Source organism: Lontra canadensis, unplaced genomic scaffold, assembly GCF_010015895.1.
Source record: "Lontra canadensis isolate GAN:19392208 unplaced genomic scaffold, GSC_riverotter_1.0 scaffold58, whole genome shotgun sequence".
NCBI lineage: Eukaryota > Metazoa > Chordata > Mammalia > Carnivora > Mustelidae > Lontra > Lontra canadensis.
The window spans coordinates 9,251,464-9,274,711 of record NW_022631052.1 but is presented as its reverse complement, the minus strand read 5'-3'; the positions used below and the strand labels follow the sequence as shown (position 1 = coordinate 9,274,711).

The window sequence follows — 23,248 nt, the reverse complement described above, 5'->3', positions numbered from 1 at the left end:
CATGGGGCTCAAACCTACAATTTCAAAATCAAGAGCTGTATGCTCCACTGACTAAGCCAGCTAGGCACCCCTGTCCAGCTTTCTATAAGAATGTTCTAATTTCTGTCTGAGCTTTGGTTTGAGAGGTTTTCATAAGAAATTCAGTTGGCACTAAGTGTTAACTGAATTTAATTTAAATAAAAATAAAAAAAAAAAGAAATTCAGTTGGGGTGATAACGTGGTCATATCAACACTGAAAACTGTTTATTTGGGAGAAAAAATTCCTAAAAGAATAAAGTCCTATCAGCTCCTGCCAGAATAAGTCCCGCCCACTTGCCCACAATCCAGAGGACTCCCGTTTAGGGGCCACGGCCTAATTCACAAAAGATACCAAGCACAAATCAAGATAACAAGGCCTTAAACCCAAGAGATTACACTGGGAGGCCACGGCATTTCCGTCACCCAGAAGTTCAGGCTTCCAGCCTCTTCCAGATCCTTAAGCTTCGGGGAGAGAAGAGAAGGAAGAAAGTCCCAACCAGACCCATGGTCCGGGGCAAGGGAAGATGTTTTCCTACTACCGTTCCCCAGGGACAATCATCTTTGCAAAGGAATAATGTTGCAGCTGGAAGAAAAATAGAAAAAGTAACAACGTTTAAGTTTAGTGGCTCCATTCAGACGATGGGACAGTGAGCCCCCTAAGCGTTTCACCTGTGCTTTTTTTTTTTTTTTAAGATTTTATTTATTTATTTGACAGACAGAGATCACAACTAGGCAGAGAGGCAGGCAGAGGGAGAGGGGGGAAGCAGGCTCCCCGCTGATCAGAGAGCCCGATGCAGGGTTCGATCCCTGAGATCACGACCAGAGCAGAAGGCAGAGGCTTTAACCCACTGAGCCACCCAGGCGCCCCTCGCCTGTGCTTTTTAATTCTTTTAGAGCAAATGCCCAGGTAAGGCGAGAACCAGAGTAACCAGGGCTCCCTCTGCCTCCATACCTGTGATCTCACTGCTGCTGTAGGTGCTTATCAGGCGATCTGGGGGAAATCCTCATTTCCCAGTGGCCTCCCACCTCCTCCCCACAGCTTTAAGGCTGACACGCACTCAAGTGACAGCTGACAGGGTGTTGTCAGCAAGCAGAAATGATACTTTACCCCAGCAGTCCTTTTCCTGCCCAGCGGGTCGGGACAAGTCTAAGCTGGTGTTTCTCCCCTCTTCGGATCACTGTCACATTCAAGGGTTTCTGAAAGGAAAAGAGGCTCATTTGATAGTCCACATGTTTCATATTCAAAGAGATTCAGACTAACAAGCCGAAATACTGACTTTTCACACCAGAGTGGTAAGGATGCTCGTATTAAACATAGTCCCGTAGTTGTCAAGAGTGTGGGGGACGTGACACTCTTGGGGCAGCCAATGGGTCACAAATTGGTAGGGTCTTCCCCACCAAAAAAAATCTTTAAAAAGGTGAACACGAGATACATTTTGCAGAAGTACAAGATGATATATGAACAAAGTGTTCCTTCTAGGACTGTTTATAAATTCAAAACCTGAAAATACTCAAAATATCCCTCGATAAGGTATTATTCAAATATACCATAGTGAATGAAGCAGTTTTAGTAAAAACAAAACGAGCAAAGTATGAACCCCTTTGAATATATGCTTTTTTGTTTGTTTTTTGTTTTTTGTTTTTTTTTTTTTAATTCTTTTTTAAGAAGGCTCCATGCCCAATGCGGGGGCTTGAACTCTTGACCCTGAGATCAAGAAGTGCATGCTCTACCAACTGACCCAACCAGGCACCCCTGAATATACCTTCTAAAAGGGAATATAAATTGCTTCATGCATACAAAGATTTCTGGAAGATATACCAAAAAACTGTGAACAATGGTTACTTGCAGAGAGAAGCACTGGGAGTTTGGAGTGAAAGAGGATGACATGTATATCTTTTTTTTTTAATCTTTTTCTTTGAAGATTTTATTTATTTGAGAGAGAGCAAGCGAGAGAGTACAAGCAGGGGGAACAGCAGAGGAAACGGCAGAGGGAGAGGGAGAAGCAGACTCCCTGCTCAGGCTCCGGGCCCAATTCCAGGACCCTGGGATCATGACTTAAGCTGAAGGCAGACGCTTAACTGAGCCACCCAGGCGCCCCACTTTTATGTCTTTCTGTACCATTAATTTGTTTTTATCATGTGTATGTATTACTTTGATGTAAAAAATTAAAATAGAATACATATGAAGGAAACTTAACAAACTACAACAAGGTGCATCAAAGTCTAGAACTTCTGTGCATCAAAGGCCACTATCAACAGAGTGAAAAGTAGCTCACAGGATGGGAGAAAATACTGGCAAATCATATATCCAATAAGGGATTAATATCCAGAATATGTGGGGCACCTGGGTGGCTCAGTGGATTGAGCCTCTGCCTTTGGCTCAGATCATGATCCTGGGATCCTGGGATCGAGCCCCATGTCTGGCTCCTTGCTCAGCGGGAAGCCTGCTTCTCCCTCTCCCACTCCCCCTACTTGTGTTCCCTCTTTTGCTGTGGCTCTCTCTGTCAAATTAAAAAAAAAAAAAAAAAAAATCCAGAATATGTAAAGAACTCTTAAAACTCACAATAGCAAACCACCCAATTAAAAAATAAGCAAAAAACTAGGGGCACCTGGGTGGCTCAGTCAGTTAAGTGGCTGCCTTCGGCTTGGGTCATGATCCCAGGATCCTGGGATCGAGCACCACATAGGGCTCCCTGTTTAGTGGGGATCCTGCCTCTTCCTCTCCCACTGCCCTCCTACTCATGCGCCCTATCTCAAATAAAATAAATAAAATCTTTAATAAAAAAAAAAGCAAAAAACTCAAGTAGGTATTTCTCAAAAAAGATAAACAAATGGCCAAAAGCACATGAAACAGTGTTTCACATCACTAATCACTGAAGAAATACAAATCAAAACCACAGCGAGGTATCACTACATATCCACTAGGATGACTACTGTCCAAAAACAGAAAATGACAAGAGTTGGTGAGGATGTAGAGAAACTGGAACCCTTGTGCCCTACTGGGGGGAATGAAAAATGGCCAGTTGCTGTGGAGAACGGTATGGCTGTTCCTCAAAAAACTGATGACAGAAGGACCACATAATCCTGCAATTATTTATTTTTCAAAGATTTACTTATTTATTTGAGAAAGCGAGCGAGCATGCAAGGGGAGGGGCAGAGGGAGTCCCAAGCAGACTCTGCTCTGAGCACAGAGCCCCAAGCAGGGCCTGATCTCATGACCCCGGAGATCACAACCTGGGCCAAAACCAAGAGTCAGATGCCTAACCAACAGCACCACCCAGAAGCCCCCACATAATCCTGCCATTAAACCTCCTGGTATACACCCCAAGAATTGAAAGCTGGGACTTGAACAGGTATTTGTGTAGCCCTGTTCACAGCAGCATTATTCATAACAGTCAAGAGATGGAAGCCAACCAAGTGTCCATCGACGGACAAGCGGATGAACAAAACGTGGTCTATTCACACACAAACGCGGACACACACGACAATGTGGATGGACCATGAAGACAGTATGCTAAGTAAATCCACCAGCCACAGAAGGAGAAATTGAGTCTGATCCACTGGTAGGTGCAAATCCCACTGAGAGCAAATTCACAGAGACAGAAGACAGATGAGTGATCTCCAGAGGCTCGGGGAGAGGAGAATGGGAAGTTAGTGTTTAACAGGTACAGAGTTTCAGTCTGGAAAGTTGAGAAAGTTCTGCCAATGGATGGAGGAGATGGCTGCAGGATAGGATGTACTTAATGCCAGAGAACTGCACACTTAGAAATGGTCAAAGTGTTAAATTTATGTTATGTATATTTTACCACAATTTTTAAAATTATGGCAGATCTAGCAATGGAATTTCTGAAATATGACAAAATAAGAAGAAAAAAAGAGAAAGATGCCATTTTTCACCTAGATGGTCAAAGAAGAAGAAAGAGCACAGATGAGAGATGTCAAGAAGCAAGCCTTCACATACACTGCTCGAGAAAATATGAACTGATCCAAGCTTTCTGGAGGGCACCTGACAACATCGATCAGATCTGTAAATGTGCATTGCCTCTGACCCAGTAATTCCACTTCCAGAAATCTCTCCGACAAAAACCCTCACACAAAACAAGAATATTTACTACCCCATTGCTGGAGATGGCCAAACATAGGACACAACCTAAATGTCTGCTACTGAGGGCTGGTGACATAAAAGATGGCGGACCAACAAATGGAATATGGGAATATACCCACATGGGAATCTTGGGAGGAGGACCCAGAACACTATGTATAGTAGGTCTTGGGTTTTTTTGTTTTTTTTTTTAAAGACATCTATTTATTTATTTGACAGAGAGAGAGAGAGAGATATCACAAGTAGGCAGAGAGGCAGGCGGACAGAGAGGAGGAAGCAGGCTCCCCGCCGAGCAGAGAGCCCGATGCGGGGCTTGATCCCAGGACCCTGAGACCATGACCTGAGCCGAAGGCAGAGGCTTTAACCCACTGAGCATACATTCATACTTAAGAAATGTGTGAGTGATATGCTGATGTGCTTCTGGTTCTAGAAATGATATCCCTAGACAAGCTAGAAACGCAGAGATCATCCCTGACATGAGATAGGTGTCATATTAAAGCCCATATACTTTCAGCCTATTTTTAGTATATGTGCTGCCGAAGCAAGCACATACTTTCATCCTAAAGGTCTAATTTACTCACTTCCTTCTACCCCCAGCCTATACACCAAAACCATCATCACCCCTTGACCAGGCTGCTAAAACTGTCAGCCCTCCAATCAGCTCTCTACATCTACCCAGCATCTGGAGAAATCCTTCCGAGACACAAAGCTGCCTACATTTGTTACCCTCAGTTTGGAAGTGTGCATGGCTCTCTACTGCTCCTCAGGGAAAGAGAATGAAATCTTGATAGGACCACAAGGCCTCGTGCAGTCTGGCCCCTGCCAACTTTCCAGACCTACCTCCTCTCTCCCTACTCCCTTTCTCCTTGTTCTGGGCTCCAACCATCTTCTCTGGCCCTCCCACCCTCAGGGACATGACCCTGCTGGAAGGTTCCTCTTGCCGTTTCCCTGCCAGTCTCTGGCCTTGACCAACTTCTTTTAAGATTTTATCTAAGTAATCTCCACACCCAACATGGGGTTCGAACCCACAACCCCAAGATCAAGATCACATGATCCACCGACTGAGCCAGTGAGGCAACCCCAGGCCTTGATCAACTTCTAACACTCACAGGTCACGTCCTCAGGAAGGTGATCCTAAGACCCATCATTGCTCTCCCAGCCTTCTCGAATTTTCCCTTCATGACACTCAAGAGAGTGTATAATTACATCTGATTAGTTTGTCTCCCCCACAAAAGCGTTCACGAGGCAAGGGCCTTCTGTTTTTCTGTGTTGCTCCCACTCTAGTGCCCACACCTTGTCCAGCACTCAAGCAGAGCAGGGAAGGGACTTAGAGGAGGGACGTTTTCTTCAAAAACGTTTGCCCTACCTGCTGCTTCTATACTAAAAACGCATGATTTTTATTTATGGGAGATAGAATTAATATACAACCAAATCCATTTTAAAGTATACAATTCAGAGGGGGTTAGTATATTCAGACATTTGTACAACCATAACCACCACCTGACTGAAGAACATTTTCAGAAGACCCCTGTGCCAAAAGCAGTCACTCCCCATTCCGTCCTCCACTCAGACCGGGGCGACCACCAACCTGCTTTCCGTCTCTGCGGATCTGCATGGTTCTAGACACTTCACATAGACCAAATTCTAAAACACGCAGCCCTTTGGGTCTGGCTTCTTTCAGCACAAATCCTTTCAAGGCTCATCTATGTTATAACATGTCACACTCCATTCTTTTCTACAGCTCAATACAACATGCGTTGTTTATAATAAAGACTTTTTTAAAATTTAAGATTTTTTTTCCTTTGAAAATACATGCATTTGATGCAGAAACTGAGCTTTGGGAAGTTACCAAAAGAAAGAGATTTGTCTACAACAGGACTGATTTCCAGGTTTCCATAAAATTGGAAACTACCTAAATATCTAAAAACAGAAATGTGGTGGGGGTTTTTTGTATCATTTTTCTAAAGTCACAAAGCGGACTCTTGATTCTCAAGTTGGACTCTGGTTCCGGGAGGATCCAGGGCCTTGAGGGGGTGAGGTCTCCCCATCCCAGCAGTTTGATATATTGGAATTGGAATTCCCCAAGGAATTTCATTTGAGAAAAGGTGCTAATGGGGCACCTGGGTGGCTCAGCAGGTTAAGTCTCTGCCTTCAGCTCAGGTCATGATCCCAGGATCCTGGGATCAAGCCCCACATTGGGCTCTCTGCTCAGCAGGGAGCCTGCTTTCCCCCTCTCTCTCTGCCTGCCTCTCTGCCTACTTGTGATCTCTCTCTGTCAAATAAATAAATAAAATCTTTAAAAAGAAAGAAAAGGTACTATTACTTAAAAATGTTCAATAACTGCTTTCGTAAAAAAGGACTCATAGTCACCATGCCCTGCGTGACAGCTGATAATAATACTGTATTACCTATCTGAAAGTTGCTAAGAGAGTAAACCTTAAACGTTCTCATCACAAGAAAAAAATTTTAACTATGGTGATGGATGTTAACTAGACTCATTGTGATGATCATTTCTGTAACATATACAGATACTGAATCATTACACTGTACCTTGTAACTAACATAATGTTATATGTCAATTATGCCTCAATAAAAAAGAAAAAGGATTCACAGATCTATGAAGAGTTTAATAATATATTTAACTAGAAAAGACAGACTAAAAACCAGTAGCTGTTATCACTAATCACCAAAAATTGGAAACAACCTAACTGTCCCTCGCCGGTAAATGGGCAAACCATCGGGCTCTCATCTACGCAGTGGGGCACGACTGAGGAGTAAAAAGGCACGAACAACAGACACACACAACAATACGGAAGAGATCTCAGATGTACGCCGCCAAGTGCAAGAAACCAGAGTTAAAAGGTGACGCGTACTGTGTGGTTCCATTTATAGAACATTCTTGAAAAGGAACAACTGTAGGGCACAGATTGTGGGGTGGAGGCTGGGGGAGGGGTTAACCACAGATATGAGGCCATTCTGGGGAGGATGATGGAATTGTTCTATATCTTCATTACAGAGGCAGTTCCCAGACTATGTACATGTGTCAAAATTCCCAGTACCATACGCCATACAGGGTGAAACTTGCTGTAGGTAAATTACCCTAATAAAAATAGCCAATAGCTCTATATGCTGCTATATGAACAGACCAACCCCAGAAGAACACACAGCTACAAAGTGGCTACCTCTGGAGGAGAGATTTGTCATTACACGTTCTTTGATTCGGTCTGAAACCTGTGTATGTATTACCTCTTCCAGAAAAACAGAGACGTATTTACAAAACAAACCAATAACGATGAGCCCAGGCAACTGCAAAGTTTCGAAGCGTGTGCAGCAAGGTGCCCAGGACATGTGAGAAAACCATAACCCTAGGAAAGTCTGGGGAAAAGGAGTGAGAAAGCAGGAGAGACTCTGGGTAAACATAACAGAAGAAAGCTACATCTAGAACCCTCACTAACATGACAGGACAGCCGACAGTAACGAAGGAATACCACCACAGGACAAATAAATCACATGAAACGAGACTGCAAAGATAAGAGAAGGCACCAGAATGAAAAACCAACAGAAACCGGCAAGTGGTAACTGAGCAAGGAGAGAAAAGAGAAACCGTGTGTGGTGGGTTCTAGAAAGTGCCCATAAATTCTTTGATATTCCTTTAAGAGGTAAAGGCTAATTCCCCTACGTTTGAGTGTGGGCTGGACTTGGGTGAGTCGCTTCTAATGAACAGAATCATGTGGAAGTGATAACGTGTGTCTTCAGACACTGGGTCAAAGATGGCTCCGCTGCCTCCTCTCTGCGTTCTCCAGGACCCTCACTCTGAGGGAAGCGGTGGCCATGTTGTGGGGACACTCCAGCAGCACTACAGAGGGGCCCGAGCGACGAGGAACTGACGTGCTATCAGCCATGTGAGTGGGGCATCTTGGAAACAGATTTTCTAACCTGGGTCAAGCCCTCAGATGACTACAGCTGCTGCCAACATCGAGACTATAGGCCAGAACCGCCCAGCTAAAACACACCTGGACATCCACCCCTCAGGAACTGTGAGAGATAATAAATTTAAGCTGCTAAGTTTACAGTGACTTTTTTTTTATCACCAATAAACAACTAATAAACCCTTCATGGCGACAGGTTAAAAAGACGCTGATATGTGTGCCTGGGTGGCTCAGTGAGTTAAGCCTCTGCCTTTGGTTCAGGTCATGATCTCAGGGTCCTGGGTCAAGCCTCATGTTGGGCTCCACACTCAGCAGGGAACCCACTTCTCCCTCTCCCTCTGTTCCCTCCCCCTGCTCATGCTCGCTCTCTCTCTAAAATAAACAACAAAAAAAATCTTTAAAAAGAAGCTGATAAAGAACAAATGAATTTGTCCTAGGCAACCCCAGAAAGGTTCAGAACAAAAAGACCAATGGATCATAAAGAATAAGAATCCCACTCATAAAAATTTGATATATAACAGAGGTGCCAATATAAATGAGTGGGTAAAGTATTAACTATTCACTAAGGGTTTGGGGACAACTCATATCCATCTGGGGAAAGAAAAACTTTTGGTACCCTACCTCACACCATTCACAGAATTAATTCCAGATGAGGTATATACTAAGCTGCTGTATATGTAACAAATGTCCGCACGATGTCTTCTACATGAATGTTCGCAGGGGTATTATTCGACAGCCATAAAGTGAAACCAAACCCAACACTCATCAACTGACGAATGGATAAATGAAATGGGTGAGTAATGTATGTCCACACAAAAGGGTATTCCTTGGCCACAAAAGGGATGGTACTGACGCCTGCTACAACACGGGTGAACCTTGAAAACACGATGCTAAGCAAAAGAAGTTAATCACAAAATATCCCATGTTATATGATCCCACTTAAATGAAATGTCCAGAATAAGCAGATCCATAGAGACTAAAAGTTTAGTGCTTCAGGGGTTGGTGGGTAGGGAGAAGGGGGAGTGACTGCTAGGGGGTATGGAGCTGATTTTCAAGGTGTGAAAGTGTTCTAAGATTGACTGTGGTGATGGATGCACAGCTCTATGCATATACTAAAAACCACGGAGTTCTGCATTTTTTTTTTTTATAATCTCTACACCCAACGTGAAGCTCAAACTCAAAACCCTGAGATCAAAAGTCACATACTCCACCGACTGAGCTGCCCAGGTGCGCCAAGCTATGCACTTTAAATGGGGGAACTATACAGTATGTGAATTATACCTTGACACTGTTAAAAAAAAAATGAAAAAGATTGGGGCACCTGGCTAGCTCAGTTGGTAAAGCAGCTGACTCTTGATTTTGACTCAAGTTATGATCTCAGGTTTGTGCAATCAAGCCCCACATTGGGTTCCACATTGGGCGTGGAGCCTGCCAAAGATTCTCTCCTCTCCTTCTCCCTCTACCGCCTCAATCTCTCTCTAAAAAAAAAAAAATAATAATAATAATAGGGGCACCTGGGTGGCTCAAGACAGTTAAGCGTCTTCCTTCAGCTCAGGTCATGATTCCAGGGTCCTGGGATAAAGCCCCGCATCGGGCTCCCTGCTCTCCGCAGGAAGCCTGCTTCTCCCTCTCCCACTCCCCCTGCTTGTGTTCCTTCTCTCACTCTGTCTCTCTCTGTCAAATAAATAAATAAAATCTAAAACAAAAAACAAAAAGACAAAGTGTGGATCTTTGCCAAGGTAAATTCTGTTAAAGTTATATTACTGAGCCATGCGCTGAGGTCATCAGGTGGAAATGCTGTGTAAAAGCCTACTGACTGTAACCAATTTTGAATCCCAAGCCTTACTGTATTTTCAAGGACTGAAACTGACCATCCGCACATGAATCACATTCTAATGTACTCATCCCTGTCCCATATTTCCTTAAATTCTCAGGTATGGTTTAGGCAGGGAAGACATTGTGATCTTAACAAATTTAACAAAATGGTTATCTAAGTAACTTTAAAAAAAAAAAAAAAAACCAAAACACTTCGAAGTAATCAAAGTTACCATATACTAAGTTAAAAAACAAGGAGCTGGTCCTTGCTCGGCAGGGAGCCTGCTTCTCCCTCTGCCTCTGCCTGCCACTCTGTCTGCCTGTGCTCCCACACACTCTCTCTCTCTCTCTCTCTCTAACAAATACAAGGAGCTGGGACGCCTGGGTGGCTCAGTTGGTTAAGCAGCTGCCTTCGGCTCAGGTCATGATCCCAGCGTCCTGGGATCGAGTCCCGCATCAGGCTCCTTGCTCGGCAGCGAGCCTGCTTCTCCCTCTGCCTCTGCCTGCCATTCTGTCTGCCTGTGCTTGCTCTCTCTCCCTCTCTCTCTCTCTGACAAATATATAAAATCTTTAAAAAAAAAAACAAAAAAAAACAAGGAGCTAATGGGAAAAACATATATAGTATAAAAACAGGCCAAGGTTTCGTATCTGGAGTATGCAAAAAATTCCTACCATTTTCTTTTTAAAAGACAAATAACCCAAGAGAAAAAAAGATGGGGAAAAAAGGTAAACAGACAATCCACAGAGATGAAAATAGGAACATTAATGGACATATAAAATAAAGATACTCCATCTCACTGGTAATCAGGAAAATACAAATTAAAATAAGATGCCATTTCAGCAAAAATGTTAAAAGATCAGCAATACAGAGTACCATGGATGATATGATGCACTCACATACTGTTGGTCGGGGTACAAATTAGTGAAACTTTTTTGGATTACCTACTATAAGTGTATTTAATACAATGAGAGCCTACAATTCTATTTTCTGGTATTTACGTCAAGAAGTAGTATGTGAACAAGGATATACGACTGTTCATGTTAGTATAAAATCAAAAATAACCAAAACGTCCCCTGATAAGGCAGGGGATGGACAAGCTGGGGTCCGTTCGTACATGGGAGTGCTATGAGCAACACAGCAGAGCAAGGTATGTGAAAATGCAAAGCTCTCCAAGAAACACTGAAAGCAGGGATGGGAAGCAGGGCGGGAGTATTGATACAGGGTGGCTGCAAAGGCCTCTCCCAGGTGTCATTTGTACAAAATGAGGGATGGACATAAAGGAGAAAAAGCTCTCCAGGCAGAGAGAACAGCAAGTGCAAAGGCCCGGTGCCTGAGCAACCGCTCTCTGAAGGCAGCAAAGACCCCGGTGGCGATTCCTGGCCCCGGGCCATTCTAGGGTTACTGAGCAGATGTGACCTCCAACTCACCCCCTCACTGTGCTGCACCACACTGCCAACATTATGCAGAGACTGGAAGTTTTGGGTGTTCACAGAGCCAAACTCCACAATCTCGTCGTCCACTTGCAGACCCTAAAGAAAGAGAAAATAGAAAACCAGGGTAGAGGTTAAATGTGCTTCTGGTGTTCTTTACCCTTCCATGTCCAATTTAACGTTCAGGCCAAGAGCTTGTTTTCCACCAGGAAGAGTGGCAGGTGCAAAGCAAAGAGGTCAGGCATTTAGCTATCTCACATGGGAGGTGGCGGCGGGTAACTGGGCCACCTCCTCCTGCGGGTTCCTTCTAGGACAGATCTAGTAAAAGAGGGCCAGATCTGCTCAATGTCTGATAAAAGCTGGTGGCAGTACAGGCCATAAAGAATGTGGGGTAGAGGTGCCTGGGTGGCTCTGGGTTAAAGCCTCTGCCTTCAGCTCAGGTCATGATCCTGGGGTCCTGGGATCGAGCCCTGCATCGGGCCCTCTGCTCGGCAGGGAGCCTGCTTCTCCCTCTGTCTCTGCCTGACTCTCTGCCTACCTGTGATCTCTGTCAAATAAATAAATAAAATAAAATAAAATAAAAAAGAATGCAGAGTAAAAGCCAAATGCTGTTTTCTGGGGTCAGGGGCGAAAAGACGCAGGCCAACTTCAGCCTCTTTTTTCAGGGGTCAGAATTAATTAATTAATTAATTAATTAATTTTAAGATTTTTATTTGAAAGAGAGTGAGCCAGAGAGAGAGCATGAGCAGAGGGGAGGGCAGAGGCAGAGGCAGAATCCCCACTGAGCAGCCTCATGTGGGCCTTGATCCCAGGACCCTGGGATCATGACCTGAGCCAACTCAAGAAGCTTAACAACTGAACCACCCAGATGCCCCCAGAAGTCAGAATTTAGACACATCTGGGGCACCTGGGTGGCTCAGTCATTGGGCGCCTGCCTTTGGCTCAGGTCATGATCCCAACATCCTGGGATCGAGCCCCACATCGGGTTCCCTGCTTAGCGGGAAGCCTGCTTCTCCCTCTCCCACTCCCCCTGCTTGTGTTCCCTCTTTGCGGTCTCTCTCTGTTAAAAAATACATAAAATCTTAAAAAAAAAAAAAAAAAAGAATTTAGAAAAGTTTGCCCTAGAGGTCCCCAGACAAGCAGCCACAGGCACAAGGCTGACCTAGGACTAGTGTGACCCTTTCACTCTAAGAACACACTGATCACGAGTCACTCACTCCTTCAACAGGTATCTGTCATGGGCCAACTACAGCCCTGTGCTAGATGCTGTGGACAGAGCAGCACGTAAAATGAGGCTCCAGTATAACTTACCATCCTGTGATCACTACAGACAGTGGGCAGGACCTGGATGTAGGACCCAGTTCCGTAGCTGAGGAGCTACGTGTCTTGGCACCAGTTACTTCCGGTCTTAGAGGACTTTTTTCATGGGTAAGATGGGGTTAAGATCAGTGCTTACCCCAGGAGGCAGCTGAGGGATTAAATATTAACTACACAGGCACATAAAAACTTGAACATGATGTTCAGACTCGCATTACTCATCATATCCAAAAGACGGAAACCAAATGTTCATGAACTGATACGTGGATAAAATCAATGGCATCTATCCACATGATGGAATAGTATTCAGCCATGAAAAGGAAAGAAACAGAGATACATGTTCTCTCACAGATGAACCCTGAACACATGATATTAAGTGGGAACAGCCAGTCATAAAGGACTATATATGATTCCATTTAGATCAAGTATCCAAAATAGGCAAATTAGAGACAGAAAGCAGACTGGTGGTTGCCAGGAACTGGGGGGGAGGTAGGACTGGGGGCTGATGGCTAACCAGCATAGGGTTTCCTTCCAGAATCATGAAAATGTTCTCCAACTGTTGGCAGTGATGGCTGCCCAGCTCTGGGACTACACTAACAGCCACGGAACTGTATGCTCCAAATGGGTAAACTGTATGGTACGTGAACAGTTTCTCAATAAAGCTGTTTAAAACTTTTTAAAAAATATGGCAGGTAAGATCTAGAACTCACTTGGCAGGACAGCTGGTGCAAAGCAAGGACTCAGTAAATGGCAATACTACTGTCCTTCTCATGTGTACGACTCGGTGTCCAGCTGAAGTAAGCCCAAGAAGAGAGCCTCTTTCCCTCTCTCAGAATACTTACCACCTTCTTCCTTGTGTCTCGGGTCTCTCCCTGAGCAGGTCAGTGGGCAGCAGAGGCTGACTCCCCTCCAGAGCCCTGGCCCCAGCACAGGGCTGGACCCCCAGGGCTCCGTCAGTGTTTGCTAAGTAAGTGGGTGAAGTCCGGCTACAGCATGTCTGTCTGTCCAAGGTCCGCCGCCACCGCACACCCCCACCCGAGGCTACCTGACCCACCGTACCCTCCGGGTATGGATTTAGGGGATAGGGTTCTGGCTTACTGCAGTACTGGCAGGGGAGCCCGGGCTGACGCTGTTCACTTTGGCGAAGGCCTGCGGGGGGCTGAGGCCCTCGCTCTGGCCCAGGCTGCGGCTCATGGCCTCCTTGTGGGCCTCAGCCATGTCCCGGGCCTGCTTCTCCTTGTCGCGAGCGTGCAGCTGGTGCAGGGCCTCTTCCACCTGCTTCATGATGGCCTTGTGATCGTTCTGCAAGCCTGGGAGGAGAACGCCACATCAGGGGACAAGGAAGACGGCCGAGGACACCAGACTCCCACATCCGTTCACTGAAGGGTTAACGAGCACTTACTCCTGGCCAATGGACTAGAGGCAGAGGACAGACCTGTGGCCAGGACGACGCTCACAGTCCAGCAAGGGAAGCCGCTCAGGAACAAGCCATTGCTGGACCTGCTGATGACTGCCACTGAGGGCGAGCCAGCCAGGACCGACCCTGCCAATCTAGATCAGGGGCGACGTCCCAAAGGCAGCGCTGTTTCACCTAAGACCGGAAAGGTGCGGAGAAACAAATCGCCCCAGTGAATCCAGAGCCGGCACCACAAATGCACACATGGGGCAAGTGTGCTGGCCACACAAATGAGTGACGTGAGCTGCGTGTAAGAAGGAGTTCACCTTTCTCCTAATGCCCCAGAAGGAAAGAGGGATGCCTAAATCCGCTAATACGCGGCAGGCGATGTTCAGTCTGGGAGAAGTAACAGGAGAAAAGCTGGAAATTAGAAATTTGGGGGTAAAATCCTCTTTTGCAGTATTGATGGCTAATCCAAAATGTGGCAAACTGGGGCGCCTGGTTGGCCCTGTTGGAAAAGCACGAGACTCTTGATCTCTAGGGTTGTGAGTTCGAGCCCCATGTTGGGTGTAGAGTTTAGTTAAAAAAAAAAAAAACCAAAGAGAGGCGCCTGGGTGGCTCAGATGGTTAAGCGTCTTTTAAAAAACAAAACAAAAGAAACAAAAATGAAACAAAAACAACTTCTGAGAATAGTTTTTCAAAGAGGATCAGTAAGAATTGCTCAGAGGCGCCTGGATAGCTCAGTCAGTTAAACGTCTTTTTAAAGTGTGGTATTAGCAAAGAGATAGATCAACAGAACAATACAAAAAACTAAGAGACCTAAATAGGTCTGCAAATTTCCTATGTAATACTGCTAGCATTTCACATTAATGGAGAAGAAACAGGCTATTTAATAAATGGTGCTAGAACATCAGGGGAACCATCTGGAAAAAAAATAAGTCAGCACTCTCTCTCACATGGTAGGCTCTGCTTCTCGAATTTCCCTCAGAATACTAAATGCCAAGGAAAGCAGGCCACAGCCCTGGGGAGTCTGAGGGTTGAGCCAAAAGCCCCAAATTTCCCTCAGTCTTCACATGGTTTTTCCCTACTATGTATCTTCCACTTGTTTCAATACAAAAAAGGCTGCTTCTTTCCCCAAAACTTCCAAGGAAAAGTGATGCTTTAAGAAGCTGTTCTAGGAGGACGCCTGGGTGGCTCAGTTGGTTGAGCAGCTGCCTTCGGCTCAGGTCATGATCCTAGCATCCTGGGATCGACTCCCACTCCTTGCTCGGCGAGGAGCCTGCTTCTCTCTCTGTCTCTGACTGCCTGTGCTTGCTCTCTCTCTCTCTCTCTGACAAATAAATAAAATCTTAAAAAAAAAAAAAAAAAGAAGCTGTTCTAGGGGGCGCCTGGGTGGCTCAGTGGGTTAAGCCTCTGCTTTTGGCTCGGGTCATGATCTCAGGGTCCTAGGATCGAGCCCCGCATCGGGCTCTCTGCTCAGCGGGGAGCCTGCTCCCAACCCCCCCCGCCTGCCTCTCTGCCTACTTGTAATCTCTGTCTGTCTGTCAAATAAAATAAATGAAATCTTAAAAAAAAAAAAAAAAGAAGAAGCAGAAGCTGTTCTAGGATCACAGGGCAGCTCTGAGGAACGTTCGACAGCTTGAGAAGTACCTCATCCTATGGTTACTTGTGTCTCCAGAAGCTCAGCCTTATACCAAAACAGGCTACGGATGGAATCAAGATTCAGACACATAAACCATGAAAAATGTGCCTGATAAATTCCCCTCTACTAGGACTCTGTGGGAGAGGCTGCCGCTTGTCCACCCGTGGCAGGGGTGAAAAACAGCCCCACACGAACCTGCCAGTATGTTAGCATGGGCAACATGGGGCTTTACAGATGTGGTTAACTTCAGGACCCTGACTGGGGAGATCATCCTGGATTACCTAGGTGGGGGGTCCACTGTGATCACAAGGGTCTTCCTAAGTGAAAGTGGGAGGCAGAGAGAGAGAAAGAGGAGGGATGGGGGGACCAGAGGTTGGGAGGTACAGCTCTGGAGAAGGGAGGGGCTCCGAGCCATGGAACACGGGCACCTCCAGAGGCTGGGGAAGCTAAGGCATGGGCTCTTCCCTGGAGCCTCCAGAAGGAACACAGACCTGCCAACACTTCCATCTTCGCCCAGTGATACCCATTTGGATATCTGATTATTTTAAGACAATAAATTCCTGACCTCTGAAGCCACTGAGGCTGTGGGTATTTGTTACAGCAGAAACAGAAACTCATACACTGCCCCACCGCTACTCTCAACTTGTTCCTCAACTACAAACAAATAAATGAGTTTATTTAGGACAGTGACACGCCCACCACAGGGTACATTCCCCAGTGTGTCTTGCAGGCAGAGGGGCCTAGGAGGGGAAAGCAGAAATCAGTGCCACAAGGCGGAGGTGGGACCTGCAGGACAGATCCTTAAAGGGAGGGTACTGGCTGGCAAAGGACCTTTCCCCCTTCCTACCTTCTTCCTTCCTTTCCTTCCTGCTTGGCACATGGACATGGTGACCCTAAAGACTGACGACATGTCCTACGGATGGCAGAGCCTGGGATGTGATGGTCAGCCCCCCACTGGCGACCTCCACATGTCTGTACTGAGGGACGGAACACTCCCGCGTGAGTGACTGCAGTCAGGTCACTATCCTTCCCAGGTGAACGTTTTTCCTAACACAAAACTGATTATTGATTAGGACTGTAAGCAACTTGTGACTTGGGTTTCTAGCATCATTTCAGGAAAGTTTCCACAGTGAAGCCAAGTCCTTAAAAACAAAATAAACACTGAAACCATCAATTTCGAACCCTAGAGGCAACTTCATTTCCTCAGTTCTCAATCCCTGGATGGGGACAGTGAGTTCGTCCCATGATGAAGGAAGAGAGGGAAGCAGAGAACATGGACGAGTGAGATTTCACTCGTGTGCCTCAGTCTCCCTTGCCACCAGCCAGGGGCTCGGCTGTGCGCACCCACGACTCACAGGCGATGTTGTGCCTTGCGGTTCGGACTTGGTACAGGTCCACGTCTGACCGGGGGTAGCCCTCGCAGTCCACCAGCGGCTCGTTCATCCCCACGCCTTTTTGCTGGAGGGAAGAAACATGCTTCAGATCTCAAAGGTACGAAGTCTTCAAGACATTTTTCTCTTTGCGGCATCATCAGGGGGACAGGAATGAAAGCTGTCACATGTGACACACACAGCACAGGACACATACTTTCCCCACATGCTCCCGCAACCACCCTCTGGGCAGGGCACTATTGCTATTTATTGACTTTTAATAACACAAGTAATACAAGAATCCATTTTCCTCTTCTGAAGTTAGAACAGGGCAGATGAAACTGAAAACTCTTTGGAGCTTTGTCCCCAAGGCCAGCCTCCTGGACTCCTCCAAACCCTCCTTCCTACAGCAGCTGATACCTGGCTGGTGGCCTTGGAAGTTGGAGGGGAGTGAAAACCCCAAACAGCATCCAGCTGTGGCGGGACTTTGGTTCTTTCGGAAAGTAAAAAGGGACCTAAAAGGGATTTCAAAAAGGTTTTTATCCCTTGAAGGACACACTGATATCAGCTGCCGCCTCCGGGGAAAGGAACTGGGTGGCTAAGGGACAGGGAAGGAAGAGGGACTTTTCATTTTCTATCCCTTTGTAGACTTTTTGAATTTTGACCACGGACGTGTATTCCCTATTCAAAACAATACCTTTAACATTTTAAAGTCTTTTCCTAAGTAAGTCAGAGCAGGGTGCACAAAGGCAATGAAACGCATCATGTGATGGAGGGCAGAGAGTTTCCAGTCCGTTAGACTTTGATTTGAATCTGTTCTGCCGTGTACCATCTGGGTGCCCTTGGTTAAGACCTTCCCCTCCCCAAGCCTCAGCTTCCTCAATTATAAAATGGGAATAATGGCACTCGCCTCCCTCTCCACTTGTCATGAGAATTATGAGTTGACCTGTGGAGTGCTTAGCACAGTGCAAGGCACACCGACAGTGGGGTGAATAGTGGCCCCCAAAAGATGTGTCCCAAGTCCTAACCCTTTAGAACCTGTAAATGTGACCTTGTTTGGCAGGGAGTGGGGAGACAAAAGGATCTTTGAAGATGTAATTCAGGCTCTCAAGATAAGATCATCTTGGATTTAGGGTGGACTCTTAATGCAATGACAAGTACCCTTGCAAAGAAGAGAGGGAGAGGGGCGCCTGGGTGGCTCAGTGGGTTAAAGCCTCCGCCTTTGGCTCAGGTCATGATCCCAGAGTCCTGGGATCGAGCCCCACATCAGGCTCTCTGCTCTGCGGGGAGCCTGCTTCCTCCTCTCTCTCTGCCTGCCTCTCTGCCTACCTGTGATCTCTGTCAAATAAATAAATAAAATCCTTAAAAAAAAAAAAAGAAGAAGAAGAAGAAGAAGAGGAGATCCACAACACAGAGAAGACGGTGTGATCAAGGGCAGAGACTGGAGTTACCCAACTGTAAGCCAGGGATGACCTAGGACAGAGGCATGAACAGATTCTCCCTCAGAGCCACAGAAGAAACCAACCCTACCGACGTCTGACTTATTTTTAGCATGAAATAATATTTTATTGTTTAGAGGTACCACAATTTACTTATCTGTTCACCGACTTAAAGACATCTCGGTGGCTTCAAGTTTTGGCAGCTGTGAAAAAAGCTGCTGAGACCATCACTAAGGTTTTTGTATGGACACATTTTCAACTCCTCTGGGTACATACCAGGGAACCCCATTGTGGATGGTATGGTGAGAGTGTGTTTAACTAGGCCAGAAACTGCCCTGCTTTTGCATTCCCACCAGCACTGAATCAAAAGTTCCTCCACATTCTCACCAACATCTGGAGTCGGAATTGTGGTGAATACTGGCCATTCTGACACCTATGTAGTAGTACCTCACAGTTGTTTTTTTAATTTGCATTTCTCTGATGACGTATGACCTGCAGCATCTTTCCATATGCTTACTTGCCATCTACAGACATTCTTTGGCAAGGCGTCTTTTAAGGTCTTTGGCCAATTTTTTAAATCAAGCGGTCTGCCTTTTTAGGATTGAGATGGAAGAGTTCTTGGTATCTTCTGCATCCCTTGTTAGGTATCTGCAAATATCCTCTCCCACATGGCGAGCTGTCTTTTCCCTCTCTTGACTGTGTCTTTTGAGACACACATTTTTTTTTAATTTTTTAAATTTTTTTATAAACATATAATGTATTTTTATCCCCAGGGGTACAGGTCTGTGAATCACCAGGTTTACACACTTCACAGCAGTCACCATAGCACTTACCCTCCCCAATGTCCATAACCCACCCCCATTTCTCGACCCCACTCCCCGCAGCAACCCTCAGTTTGTTTTGTGAGATTAAGAGTCACTTATGGTTTGAGACACAATTTTAAATTCTAATGAAGTCTGTTTATCTACTTTTTCTTTCTTTGCTTGTGATTTTGGCATCACATCTGAGAAGGTTTTGCCTGATCCAAGGTAAAAAAAATTTACTCCCAGGCTTTTTCCTAAGAGATTTATAGTTCTAGCTCTACCTCCTTTTTAAAAAAAAAAAAAAATCACAGAGCAGGGCTTCAGGCTTAAAGCTTTCAGCCAACAGTGGTAAACAGTCAAAAGGAACGAACATATTATATCAATGTGATATGCATTTTAATCTTATATTTAAGGGGAAAAAATTCCCAGTTTTTTCATATGCTGTAGAGTTATAAAATTTTCATTTAAGATAAACTTATTTAGGGACACCTGGGTGGCTCAGTAGGTTAAGCCTCTGCCTTCAGCTCAGGTCATGATCCCAGGGTCCTGGGATCAAGCCCCGCATCGGGATCTCTGCTTGGCAGGGAGCCTGCTTCTCCCTCTCTCTCTGCCTGCCTCTCTGCCTACCTGTGATTTCTGTCAAATAAATAAAATCTTAAAAAAAAAAAGATAAACTTATTTAAGTAAAAAAGTGGATCAACATGAAGAAAAATACCAAGGGAACGGCAGTACAGGATGTATTATGGATACAGCATTCTGTTTGTATAAAATAAAGTTCGGAAAATTGTTAGCATAACGCTTGAAAACACAAGTTCTGGATTCAATGGGCCTGAGATCTGAATCTCATTTTGTGACTCCACGCAAGTGACCTCCCCTCTCTGAGCCTCAGGGTAACACACCAACTTCACAGGTGGTTGTGTGGATTTCATGATATAACACACAAACCAGCGCCCCTCAGGCATTTAACCAGCACCCAGTAAAATGGTACCCCGGCCTTCATTTGATGCTTCCATTTTACTCCCATCACCTAAAATGCATTTCATCCAACCTACCTAGGATGTTCTTATTTTTCCTCTGCAAACTGATTTGTGATTTTACACTCATTGGCCTAGGAAAAACTACCAGTTTTGGAGTCAGACAGACCTGGGAACTAGGCCCACCACAGCCCTAGACAAGGGTTAGCCTCACCCTGGGCCTCAGTTCCCTCCCCACACAATAATGATAACGAGCCTTACCCGTCACTCAGAGCTCGGTCTTTAGAGCAGCAGCATCAGCATCGCTAGGAATTCGCTAGAAATACAGCATCTGCACCTGCACGCCCCGTCCTCATCAGAAACTGAATTTTAACGAGATCCCCAGGTGCTCGCCAAACACATGAAACTTTAAGACGTTCTGACGTAAAGTGGGTTAGCAAAGCACAGATCTTCTGGTACACGTTCAACACCGAAGCTGGTGCTGATTATCACCCTGCCGCTGCAAATGTATTAGCTCTGTGGCCCGAGGCAGGTTTAAGTTAAGTAACGCCTGTTTCCTCACCACTAAAATGGAGGGAATGACAGACCTCAGCCCCAAAAGGCTGCTGCGAGGGTTAAATGAGCTAACCGATGTAAAGCAATTAAAACAGCGCCCAGCACACGGTAAGCGCTCCATAAACGCTTGCGGTAATACCAACACCCATTGCTTAGTTAATCCCGTTAGTTCCTCCTGCCTGCTGCCGACAGGGGCCGCAGTTGTCCCGCTATGAGCCTCCCAGGCAGGTAGCGATCCACCGCGGAGAGCTCAGACGCAGGCCGCCCGGGAGCCCCGAGCCCACACTCACACTCTCCAGCACTTCATAGTTGGCTTTGATCTGAGCCTCGATCTCCTCCTTGCGCCGTATCAGCTCCTGGACGTCGCTGACAGTCACCACGCCGGCCTGCGGGGAGCCTTCGCTCTGCCTGTTTTCCCCCTCCGACATTGCGTACCTCCGCGCGGGATCCCGAACGCCGGGCTTCCCGGCTTCCTGGATGCGGACGCACGAGGAGACTGCGGCTACGGCTCCGCCCGCGGGCCAAAATTCCTCGCCACCCGCGAGCCGCCGTTGAAGGGAGGGGTGTGGTTTCGGGGGGGCGGGGTCGCCGGAAGCCACACCCCGCTGAAACAAATCCTTTGGTGACGTGGGAAGAACAGGATGGAGAGACAGGGGTTCCAGGTCCCTCATCAGCTAGAACAGGATGATCTCTCCCTCCGTGACTCATTTGCTTTCCGCGTTCCTTCAGCAGACATCTACTGAGTGCCTACCATATGCTTGTGCCAGAGAGCCGTGCTGGGCGCTCCAGCTCCGCTCCTCACATCTACCCAGCCCTTCAGAGTTAACAAAACACATTCAGATGCCTTATCCCTCTTTTTTTTTTTTTTTTTAAGATTGTATTTTTAAAATTATTGTGGATATCACTGTTATTTTTTAGAGAGAGAGCTTGCACGCGGGAGGTAGGGAGAAGCAGGGGAGAGAGAGAATCCTAAGCATGCTGCATGCCAGGAGTGGTGGGGAGTGGGGAGGGAGGGGGCTGTATCTCAGGATCCTGAGGTGGATATCAAGAGTCAGATGCTCAACCCACTGAGCCACCCAGGCACTCTAAGATTTTATTGTTTTTAAGTACTCTCCAAACCTAATGTGGGGCTGGAACTTGGAACCCCCCAGATCAAGAGGCACATGCTCCACTGGCCAAGCCAGCCAGGTTCCCCACTTTATCCCCAATTTTACAGACCCTACAAGCTTAGGTTCAAATCTGGTTCTTGCCACTTACTGCAAGATACATGACCTTAGGTAAATTACTTCGCTGCTCTGAGCCTGTTTCCTCATCTATAAAATGGTTGCAATATATCTCAGTGCTGTCATTTTGCCAACAAATATTTATCGAATGTCTCATATATGTCATATGCTGCCCCAGGAGCTGAAAAGGTAAAGAATTGAGTTATGACTCAGTGTCTCTTACGTATGAAGGCCTCTATAAATTTTTCCAAATATAATGATGATAGGGGCGCCTGGGTGGGCTCAGTGGGTTAAAGCCTCTACCTTCCGCTCAGGTCATGATCTCAGGGTCCTAGAATCGAGTCCTGCATCGGGCTCTCTGCTCAGCAGGGAGCCTGCTCCCCCCCCCACCTGCCTTTCTGCCTACTTGTGATCTCTGTCTGTCAAATAAGTAAATAAAATATTTAAAAAATATATAGTGATAATAATTTATCAAATACTTACAATGTGCCAGACACTGTTCTAAGTGCCTTATATGTATCAATCCAACAACCTTGTGAAACCAGGATTATTATCGTCCTCATCTGACAACTGAGAAAACCCTTTCAGTAAACAACTTGCTCAAACAGAAGAATAAGCTTCCAAATTTTCAGTCCAGCTTAATGAAATGATGAAACTTGACATCTAAACATGTGCCCCCTAACATTTTGCACTGAAAAGGACACACCATCACCTATGTAGTATTCAAACATGTTTGTCCTAAATCTAATCATGGTAAATAAACACAAATCCAAATTAAAGAACACTCTTCAAAACAACAGGCCTGAACTCTTCAAAAAAGGTCAGTGTTGTGAAATACACATATACAAGCTAGGCAATTGCCTAGCTTAAAGACTAAACAGACACAACAATTAAATGTAACGTGTGATCCTTGATTGAATCCCAATTCCCCTCAAAAAAAAAAAAATAGGTATGCCTGGGTGGCTCAGTTGGTTAAGCAGCTGCCTTCGGCTCAGGTCATGATCCCAGCGTGCTCGGATCGAGTCTTGCATCGGGCTCCTTGCTGGGCAGGGAACCTGCTTCTCCCTCTGCCTCTGCCTGCCACTCTGTCTGCTTGTTCTCTCTCTTTCTCTCTCTCTCTCTCTCTCTCTCTGACAAATAAATAAACAAAATCTTAAAAAAAAAAAAGAAAGAAAGAAAGAAAGAAAGAAAGAAAGAAAGAAAGAAAGAAAAGAAAAGAAAAAACCCTATAAAG

The 23,248-nt window shown here is 45.8% G+C and overlaps 1 protein-coding gene across 1 annotated transcript; it reads right to left on the bottom strand.

Annotated features, from left to right (window-relative positions):
• Positions 1–221: 221 nt before the first annotated feature.
• Positions 222–21,293, bottom strand: PSMD9 (proteasome 26S subunit, non-ATPase 9). The gene is made up of 6 exons (XM_032876350.1): positions 21,082–21,293; positions 17,006–17,108; positions 13,711–13,922; positions 11,293–11,394; positions 1,127–1,215; positions 222–601 (listed from the first exon to the last, which is right to left on the bottom strand). The coding sequence occupies exons 1-6, from the start codon at positions 21,217–21,219 to the stop codon at positions 574–576; spliced, it is 672 nt and encodes a 223-aa protein (XP_032732241.1). The 5' UTR covers positions 21,220–21,293; the 3' UTR covers positions 222–573.
• Between the last annotated feature and the right edge of the window lie 1,955 nt (positions 21,294–23,248).